The 10,959-nt window shown below is 33.7% G+C and overlaps 1 protein-coding gene across 7 annotated transcripts; it reads left to right on the top strand.

The window, feature by feature from the left end:
* The first annotated feature begins 548 nt into the window (after nucleotides 1-548).
* On the top strand, nucleotides 549-10,178 carry LOC308691653 (uncharacterized protein). Of its 7 annotated transcripts, none has more exons than XM_081367095.1 (24): nucleotides 549-661; nucleotides 1,385-1,411; nucleotides 1,532-1,822; nucleotides 2,086-2,138; nucleotides 2,839-2,899; nucleotides 3,131-3,301; nucleotides 4,285-4,311; nucleotides 4,435-4,628; nucleotides 4,730-4,766; nucleotides 4,851-4,942; nucleotides 5,036-5,099; nucleotides 5,317-5,520; nucleotides 5,646-5,839; nucleotides 5,941-5,977; nucleotides 6,301-6,504; nucleotides 6,621-6,814; nucleotides 6,916-6,952; nucleotides 7,033-7,124; nucleotides 7,218-7,281; nucleotides 7,497-7,697; nucleotides 7,825-8,018; nucleotides 8,094-8,130; nucleotides 8,307-8,350; nucleotides 9,533-10,178. In XM_081367095.1, exons 1-24 carry the CDS (start codon nucleotides 658-660, stop codon nucleotides 9,533-9,535), a joined length of 2,526 nt encoding a protein of 841 aa, XP_081223221.1. In that variant the 5' UTR covers nucleotides 549-657; the 3' UTR covers nucleotides 9,536-10,178. The 7 variants fall into 7 exon arrangements, with proteins under 7 accessions (XP_081223221.1, XP_081223218.1, XP_081223222.1 ...); XM_081367092.1 differs by having other exon boundaries at nucleotides 552-661; nucleotides 4,108-4,311; XM_081367096.1 differs by lacking the exon at nucleotides 6,301-6,504 and having other exon boundaries at nucleotides 552-661; nucleotides 4,108-4,311; nucleotides 6,684-6,814.
* Nucleotides 10,179-10,959: the final 781 nt, after the last annotated feature.

The raw sequence follows: 10,959 nt of genomic DNA on the forward strand, positions 1-10,959 counted from the left end.
TTAATTACTTTGAACAAAACTGAAAATCATTAAGACCTTTGTCTCAAAATATATTCAATAATTTTAGCAATTCTCATTTGACTTAAATCTATAACATTTTTTTAAAACACCAAATATTAAAAACTGATGTTTTGGAAAGTGCTGCTGTCAAGTTTTTGTTTCACCGTTTAGAGGAAACAAAAAAAAAGGCGATCAAAAATAAAAGAAAATCATTTTCTATTTTCAAATCATTATATGATAGTGATAATATGTCTACATGTCATTGGTAGAATGTTTTTTAGAGTCATTCATTCCATATGTAACAGATGGCAACATCTAGGCCTATGCTTTATTATTCATATTAAATATTCCTCTCTCTATGCCCAATTTATTTAGTCTTAATAATTCATTTTAAAAATGCAAATGTGGTGTGCTGGAGTCTGACAATCTAATAGAGACACCCAGGATAAAAAAAAAGCCGTTGTGTTGATATAAAAAGCAAAAGCTATACGTGTCGGTTTGCAATTGAAAAGTGCGTGGGAGGTGTTTTGCAGTTTCGAGAAAGTGAAAGTGAAAGAATTTTTCCTCTGAGATCAGACCAGTGTGACGGGTTGTTCCCATAGGGTTGTTCCGCTCAGAATCAGTTCTGCACTCCACTTCAGCTGAGAAGATTTGAAGATGGGTAAGAATGCTAACATACATGCTAACCATACACAACATGTCAATTAACAACCGAAATCTACAAGGTAATATTAATTGTAATTTATTTTCATTTTCGTTTCATCAACTGGTGTGAGGATTTTAAAATACACTAGGCCTACATCTGGCACAGTTTCAATCCTGGCTGGCAGCATCAGCCACTGGAGGTTTGGTCAGTTAAATAGTCCTTCATAGCTCTATCTATCAACAGCCTCGTGTAGCTGCAATGCTAGGCCATATATGGGCTGCAAACAAAGGTCTACTTTCGATTTTCGATTAGCAATGTCAAATCGTTTAGATGAAGCGTTTGACCGATTCACAAAACCTGTCTGAAGGTTTTGTTCATGAATCGGACTGAATTATTACGAGGGCGTCGCCAGTCGTCAACAACTCAACAGTCAACAAGCGGGTCTCTGCAATGCAGTGTCTGCATGTGGTTTAAAGGTGCAGCCAGTCGACTGTTGATATTTGAAATCGACTGTATTGTCCACATAAAATAACCCCCCAAACAGCTTTCAATATCAAACAAAAATAATTATTTATCATCATCAAGTCCTTTATCACTGTATATTAATTGTCAATCATCATAGATAAATAACAGGGAGAGGTGCCTTTTAGAATTAGAATTCTATTCATAATAAAGCATACTGAAATTGAAACTGAAATGCCGAATCAATATTACTTTGTGTGTCATGTTCCTGTTTAGGAGAAAAAATGGAAGTTGATAGCAATAGTAAGTTCTGTTAAAATTTATTTTATTTTATTTTCCTTCATAATAATAAAAAAATACAATTAATATGATATAAATATTATTTATGTAAGTCCACATTTTTCTCTTTTTTTCTCAACACAGATAAGTTCAAAATAGTTTTGTCTGAGGCAGCTCCATCAGATGGCACCATTCTGTGTAAGCTGTCTCCTGAAATCAGTGCTGTTGACATGGAGATCAGGTGGTTTAAGGAGACAGACTGTGTTTGTTTCTATAAGAATGAACGGTTGATAGAGGGGGTGGGCTATGAGGGAGCGAGACTACCCAAGGAGGAGCTGGAGAGAGGAAATGTGTCTTTACAACTAAAGAAATTAGATGCTGGTGATTACCTGTGTCAGATTACCAGTGAAGACAGAACCGAGGAGATAACAATAGGTGAGTGTTTCAAATATAACCTCATTCTACTGTACATAAGCTCTAATCTCCGGTCAAAATGAACTGAAATCTAGAGGATTGCTACAGTAAGTGTTGGTTTGTCACTGAACTGAGAAATGAGACCTATTGATCAAATTTATTTTTAAAACCAATGTGCCGAGAGAAAAAAAACTAAAAACTAAGATGAATGAACCATCCAATCACATTTTTTTCTGATTACTCTATTACTTTAAATGTTTAATTGTGATTTTACTGTGACTCAGCTGTGACTCATGAAGATCAGACTGAGCTGCCACAAAAAAACAGAAAAGAAAAGGTAACAGAAATATATAGTATTTTTATTACAATATTTTTTATACATAAATACAGATTCCACCACCACCTAATATTTATGAAACAAACAAGAAATTAGCTCCAATAATAATAATTTAAATAATTTCCTTTCCAACTGTCATTGTAAAAAATAAAAAATAAAATAAAAAAAAGTCTTAATGCAAAACCTCAAAAGGTCCACACCTTCATTCAGTGAGGATTTCTTTAATCTTGTTTTATTGATTATAATCATCCAGAGCAGGTTAAGTAGAGCATTGTTATTGTTGTCCAATTTTATCGTCTTAGTTTACTGTCAAAAACATTTGCAGTTACAGCTTGCCACTAGGGCAGTACCCTTAAAGAGGCAACTTTGTACCTTATCTACACCTAAGCGGTGCATATTAGTAGAGTAGTGTAATGGTACGCCATGAGCCTTTGAGGGGTAAAGCAAGTACAAAGATGTACCTTTAAGGGTATTTAACACGCTGTTGCACCTCTGAAGGTAACGTCATTGCACATTTTTTTTCTGAGAGTGTTGGATCATCAAACCAAGTGGAATGTGATTACTCACTTGTATAGTTGTTAGATTATATTCTTACTTTATTCAACAATACTTGTATCATCAACCTAAACGGCCATATGAGTATTTCACTCAGTTTATATTTCATAAAAAGGTTGTTGGACAATGTTCTTCTCTTCAACAGATCGACAGAGAATGGACTGATAAGGAGAGGATAAAAATGGCAAATTCTGCTTTATTGGCAGGTAAGATCTGTTTGGACTAATATCATATTTTTTTGTCAATGATCATGACAGACACAAGGAACTCATTAGACTCCATCTGAAAAACAATAACAAAGCTTAAAGTAGTTTGAAAACAGGACACTTGATTTATTTATTCAATACAGAATAAATCAAATGTGGTTATCTTATATGAACGTTTATTAAAGATATAATATGCTTGATTTTTTTTTTAATCGGGAATTGTGTGTATAGTTTTCTATAATCTAGAAAAAAGAGATGCACAGAAAAGAGATCATCAGAATATTAATGCTGCAGAGCTGCAGACAGAGAAACAGACACAGACTGAGGAGATCGACATGCAACAGGAGGAGTTGAGCAAACGGATGAGTGACAACATGAGACTCCCAGTGAAAACAATGACAGGTATGGAAACCAGTAAACCACGAGAAACAGGAAACCAAACCAGAAAATAAAATAACAGATCAGAAAGAGTTCTGTTCAAATCAGAAATTACTGGACAATGGTGGGTGTTTATGTCACATTTATAGTTTGTCAAGATACATCTAAATAAATCATTATTGTGTATTCCAAAGTAAAATCTTTACATGAACATGCATATCCACACAAAGATAGTGGATGGAGCAGGTCAGCCATGATCCATGTTCAAGGTTTCAGTTAAATCATGACATATGGGATCATATAAAACTGATCTGTTATTACTGTTAATTTAACTGATCTTCTACACAGTGATTCAGGTAAGATTTATTTAGAGCATCCATTTGTTGAAGACAATTCATCACTCTTCTGAGTGGCTTTAAATATTGTCTGATGATAATTTCATGAGGTAATTTCATGAGATTTCATCTTCAAAGACTGAAAGAAAGAAGAGGTTTAAATTATAACGATTTAGAAATGAGGGCTGTGCATTCAGAGATAACAAACAATGTTGCAATGAATCACATTCTAGAATGTATTTATCATATCTAGGAACACTGTCATTTAAAGGGCAATCATTAGAGTAAATCTTATGATGGATTACACAACTGCTTGTTTAGTCACACATTACATTCTTGACTTTTTGCTAATAGATCAGAATAACTCATCTTTCAGGACACCATTCCAGAGAATGGAATTGATTTTTAAAACTGTTGTTATTATCTTGCATTATTTTTATGATCTTATTTGTACATTCCCCTGTTTTACTTGATTCATCCCAATTCATTTTCCAGAGCGGGTCAAAGTGTTCTCCATTTTGGCTGGAAAGACAAATAACTGTGACAAGAAATTGATTGCCATTCTGGGAAACCGAATTGAGAATCTGAAGGAAGTTGGTAGTGTGGACGAGGGTAACATTATTTTGATTTTCTGTCCTATTGTTTCTCAAACTGGAACGGACATCGAAGCAGCACTGAACAAATTCAATCACTCTACAGGTTATTTGATCATCACACTTTTGTAAAAAATAATATATTAATTATTTTTTTTACTCAAGGTTATACATTTATAAGTATTTCAGATGAATTCATCTTCAATAGATTTGTCTATATCCTGAACAGACTCTAAGCTGGTTGTTCTAGTGGTGCTTCATCACACGTTTGACCCAGAGAAAACAGTACCAGACAGCAGCAGATGTGTCAAGAGGACAGACATTCTCACTGTGGACCTTCTATTCTATGAGGATACAGGATTACTGAAGTGTCAGAAGAATTCAGATGCAATTGACAAAGCTGTGAACTGGTTAAAAGATCAGGTATTTAACAAGATGCAACTTAAAATATGCTCTGAACAATTAAATAAATAAAAAATGTCACTGTTTTCTCAGCAAGCTCATGTTGTAATCGTTCTCTGCAGGGGTGGAAAGCAGGTGTAGAAATATCTCTACGTCAAAGTAGGTTAAAGTCACTTTTTAACAGCAAATATAACCTAAATGATTTAATCAGTATTATTTATATGTTGCTAATCATTTTACCAGACAGCAGCAGATGTGTCAACAGGACAGACATCAGGACAGACCTTATACAAAACCAATATCAAGCAAGGGAAAGCTCACACGAATCAAATAAGGTAAATTTTAAACTGTTACATTTCTCTGGTAAACATCTTATACAGTTTTTATCCAGATACTGTGATTACATTTACCATACATTTTGTCTGTAGCATGAAGTTGAATCACAGCAAGTGGTTAAAAAGAAGCAGAAAACAGAGAACTACAGTTCTACAAGTAAGTTTTTATCTTATGATGGATTACACAACTGCTTGTTTAGTCACACATTACATTCTTGACTTTTTGATAATAGATCAGAATAACTCATCTTTCAGGACACCATTCCAGAGAATGGAATTGATTTTTAAAACTGTTGTTATTATCTTGCATTATTTTTATGATCTTATTTGTACATTCCCCTGTTTTACTTGATTCATCCCAATTCATTTTCCAGAGTGGGTCAAAGTGTTCTCCATTTTGGCTGGAAAGACAAATAACTGTGACAAGAAATTGATTGCCAGTCTGGGAAAACGAATTGAGAATCTGAGGGAAGTTGGTAGTGTGGACGAGGGTAACATTATTTTGATTTTCTGTCCTATTGTTTCTCGAACTGGAACGGACATCGAAGCAGCACTGAACAAATTCAATCACTCTACAGGTTATTTGATCATCACACTTTTGTAAAAAATAATATATTAATTTTTTTTTTTTACTCAAGGTTATACATTTATAAGTATTTCAGATGAATTCATCTTCAATAGATTTGTCTATATCCTTGAACAGACTCTAAGCTGGTTGTTCTAGTGGTGCTTCATCACACGTTTGACCCAGAGAAAACAGTACCAGACAGCAGCAGATGTGTCAAGAGGACAGACATTCTCACTGTGGACTGTCTGTTCAATGAGGAAACAGGATTACTGAAGTGTCAGAAGAATTCAGATGCAATTAACAAAGCTGTGAACTGGTTAAAAGATCAGGTATTTAACAAGATGCAACTTAAAATATGCTCTGAACAATTAAATAAATAAAAAATGTCACTGTTTTCTCAGCAAGCTCATGTTGTAATTGTTCTCTGCAGGGGTGGAAAGCAGGTGTAGAAATATCTCTACGTCAAAGTAGGTTAAAGTCACTTTTTAACAGCAAATATAACCTAAATGATTTAATCAGTATTATTTATATGTTGCTAATAATTTTTCCTTATACAAAACTACAGTTTTAGTACAAGTAAGTTTATCTTATGATGATTACACAACTGCTTGTTTAGTCACACATTACATTCTTGACTTTTTGATAATAGATCAGAATAACTCATCTTTCAGGACACCATTCCAGAGAATGGAATTGATTTTTAAAACTGTTGTTATTATCTTGCATTATTTTTATGATCTTATTTGTACATTCCCCTGTTTTACTTGATTCATCCCAATTCATTTTCCAGAGGGGGTCAAAGTGTTCTCCATTTCGGCTGGAAAGACAAATAACTGTGACAAAAAATGTATTGCCAGTCTGGGAAACCGAATTGAGAATCTGAAGGAAGTTGGTAGTGTGGACGAGGGTAACATCATTTTGATTTTCTGTCCTATTGTTTCTCAAACTGGAACTGACATCGAAGCAGCACTGAACAAATTCAGTCACTCTACAGGTTATTTGATCATCACACTTTTGTAAAAAATGCTTCTTCTTTTTTTTTGACTCAAGGTTATACATTTATAAGTATTTCAGATGAATTCATCTCCAATATGTCTGTTTCCTGAACAGACTCTAAGCTGGTTGTTCTAGTGGTGCTTCATCACACGTTTGACCCAGAGAAAACAGTACCAGACAGCAGCAGATGTGTCAAGAGGACAGACATTCTCACTGTGGACTGTCTGTTCAATGAGGAAACAGGATTACTGAAGTGTCAGAAGAATTCAGATGCAATTGACAAAGCTGTGAACTGGTTAAAAGATCAGGTATTTAACAAGATGCAACTTAAAATATGCTCTGAACAATTAAATAAATAAAAAATGTCACTGTTTTCTCAGCAAGCTCATGTTGTAATTGTTCTCTGCAGGGGTGGAAAGCAGGTGTAGAAATATCTCTACGTCAAAGTAGGTTAAAGTCACTTTTTAACAGCAAATATAACCTAAATGATTTAATCAGTATTATATGTTGCTAATCATTTTACCAGACAGCAGCAGATGTGTCAACAGGACAGACATCAGGACAGACCTTATACAAAACCAATATCAAGCAAGGGAAAGCTCACACGAATCAAATAAGGTAAATTTTAAACTGTTACATTTCTCTGGTAAACATCTTATACAGTTTTTATCCAGATACTGTGATTACATTTACCATACATTTTGTCTGTAGCATGAAGTTGAATCACAGCAAGTAGCTAAAAAGAAGCAGAAAACAGAGAACTACAGTTCTACAAGTAAGTTTATCTTATGATGGATTACACAACTGCTTGTTTAGTCACACATTACATTCTTGACTTTTTGATAATAGATCAGAATAACTCATCTTTCAGGACACCATTCCAGAGAATGGAATTGATTTTTAAAACTGTTGTTATTATCTTGCATTATTTTTATGATCTTATTTGTACATTCCCCTGTTTTACTTGATTCATCCCAATTCATTTTCCAGAGCGGGTCAACGTGTTCTCCATTTTGTCTGGAAAGACAAATAACTGTGACAAGAAATTGATTGCCATTCTGGGAAAACGAATTGAGAATCTGAAGGAAGTTGGTAGTGTGGACGAGGGTAACATTATTTTGATTTTCTGTCCTATTGTTTCTCAAACTGGAACTGACATCGAAGCAGCACTGAACAAATTCAATCACTCAGGTAACACAGGTTATTTGATCATCACACTTTTGTTAAAAAAAAAATATATATATTTTTTTGACTCAAGGTTATACATTTATAAGTATTTCAGATGAATTCATCTTCAATATGTCTATTTCCTGAACAGACTCTAAGCTGGTTGTTCTAGTGGTGCTTCATCACACGTTTGACCCAGAGAAAACAGTACCAGACAGCAGCAGATGTGTCAAGAGGACAGACATTCTCACAGTGGACCTTCTATTCTATGAGGATACAGGATTACTGGAGTGTCAGAAGAATTCAGATGCAATTGACAAAGCTGTGAACTGGTTAATAGTGCAGGTATTTAACAAGATGCTCTGAAATGTTCGAACATGTTACTGTTGACTAATTAAGCTCATGTTGCATTTTTTTTAGGGAAGGGAAATGGGCATCCCAGTATCTCCATTACAAAGTAGGTTTACGTCACTTTTTATCAAAAAATAAAACTATATTTAATCTCAAGAAAATGTCATTTTTTTGTTCCTAAATATAGAAAATAGGATGCTGCTTATGATTAAATTTTTTTCTGCTGTATGTCCTAATTCACAGGAAAACAATAATTGTAAAACTGTTCTTTATTTAAAACAGACCAACGGGGAAACTCCGGTTTCTTTTCAAGTTGGTTTTCACGGGTAAGAACAAACTCACTTTTGCTTAATACTGAAATTTACTGTCTAAAAACAATTCTGTAAAACAGATCAAGTATTTCAGAACATACAACAGCTTTCTGAGGTCCTAGTTTGGCATGAAGAACTGATGTAATTGAATAAGTTTTCATTTATAAGATTACATTTTAAATGAACAAAATAGAACAAATGATTTCACTAAATTAGCTTATTAATTTCAGACACTATATTAACAGATTGTGATTATGACTGAGCAAAGACTGTCATAATCAAACTGTCATTATCAATATCTAACTTCACACTGCACAACAAATCTCTTATTTACAAAGTGTCTACGCTTTGCTTGTTATAATAAGAGGATTTATGAGCGTGTAGAACTCGATATTTTAAATTCAAAACAGCGAATTTCGCTGAAAGGGTCATGTGTGTCATCTCATTCATTTATAAAACAAGGTGCTATTTTTTTTGTATGTCATACAAGTGGAAATTCCCCCCATTACGTTACTGAAATTTATCAAAAATAACCAATGAAAAGAACTGTTCCTTTGTCTCTGGTAAGCAAAGAAAAATATCCATTTGCACACAATGGACTTATGAGTGGTCTGAGGCTTTTTATTTTATTTATATCACACTCTACTTCGATAACATGACTTTTGGGAAGAGATTAAGCACAAACTTTCTTGTACAAAAACTGTCTGGTACAAAAATTCTACTTAGTGAAAACCTGACCCAGACAGGCTTCATAATAATATAGTGTGAACTAACAACAGGGGCTGTGTGAGTGGACCAGGTATGTATACAGTATTGCATTTACAGTATACTGTACTGTGACTCAGTGAGATGGAGTTAATTTGTTTAGCTCGGTTGACTATTGCATGCAACTGATATCATTGTATCATGGGTGTTTGGGGTCTTCACTGATGATGAAGGATAGTGAAATGTTCATCTTATTCAGTGGGACACAGAATTAAAAATATTTAATAGCAATTATCTGAAAAAAATCTAGTGAGGAAAAATCGAGTGGCTGCCAAACAAACAGAAATGAAATGTATAAAGTCTCAAACTTTCTACAGCGTGACCTGATTTTATAGAATAAGTATTATCTATTGCAGACTTTAAACATAGTATGTTTCAAATGATTAATCGTACATCACAATAACAGTTAAGTCTGTGCTTTATATATTTTAGTGATCTTTAAGGAGGGGGAGTAGAATGAGACTGAAGATAAATACACACCTGTCGCTACATCCACCATTCAGAGAGATCCTGTGCCTCTGAAAGCTACATAATGTATGTACATCCTATGAAAAAAAAATTTGACGAAAGAAAAAAAGTTTTTATCAGATGTCATTGTCTCATTGTCTTTCGTTGACTTATTGCATGTGCTTAAATTTGTATAGGCTACAAAAGTCCAGTGTATAGCATTTACAAACTATATATACTGCATAATTCACGCATCCTGCTGGTTACTAGTGCATGAAAATAAATATTTAGTTGAAATAATTGAGCTGACAATGACTGTACAAAAGAAGTAAAACTCTTGCCACCTTGCTGCTTGAATGACCATCAAACTAATGTTCAGTTCTTCTGTCAATGCAATGCTTTATGTTAATATAGAGGCAAATATATATAATTTGTTTTTGTTTTATTGTATTTCATTGAGAGATGTTCATTGAAGTTTCTCGGTGGTGTCCATTTTAATATAGGCTACTGTGTTTCATCTGTGTGGTGTATTGATAGATTCTATCTGGTAATGTGCCTTTCCTCTAAATCTTTGCCTGTAATAAAAAAAGAATAAATACTGATCATTACAGTGTATAGCTGTAAAAATCTGTTTGTGTCTTTTGTTTAACTGTGGAAATGTACTAAGGTGTGTATTTATTGTGGTGGTTATAGTAATAATAATAATGTTTAAATTAATGACTGGTAGATCTAAAATGTACAGATAAATTCTGACTTGCCATTTTTTAAAAGTTCTTTTATATCATTCTGTTTTGGAGCATTGCGTGGGTGTAGCTTTGTTTTGCCAATACTAGACAAGACGAAATTTGTAATGTAGACAAAAACCAAGCCTGTTATTTTACACTTAAATACATTGTTGAATGAGACCGTATAGGGTGTAATTATTAGACAATTTTAAACCTCTATGCTATGAGACTAATTATGAAATCACAGCTAGAAAAAAAGAATGATTTTATATTTAACATACATTTAGGCTAAAATCATATTCCAAAATTAATTTTCAAAATCTGACCTTTGATCTTTTTTTAGGGTTTCATCATTCATAACTTTGTCCTATTTGGGTAAATACTTTGACAAACTGTCTTAATTACGTCATCACATTGGCTTGACGTCGAACGTGATCGACTGAAAGGGAACTGTATTTCATTTGGAACTCAAAAACTTGACAAAAATTCAGATGCAACTTTGCTGCCTGGAAAGTAGTGAAACCATGTCTTAGTGATTTAAAAAATGTAACCTTGTTTCTTTCTTTGAATTCCAAATCAATGATTGTAGCACAAGTGAAAACCAACAAGACTCTTCTTTTTCAGTGTACCCCCACACTTTCCACAAGTAACTTGATTGTGATTCTTGATTCCTATTTAGTCATATTT

Source organism: Scardinius erythrophthalmus, assembly GCF_964197995.2.
Source record: "Scardinius erythrophthalmus genome assembly, chromosome: 5".
Lineage (NCBI taxonomy): Eukaryota > Metazoa > Chordata > Actinopteri > Cypriniformes > Leuciscidae > Scardinius > Scardinius erythrophthalmus.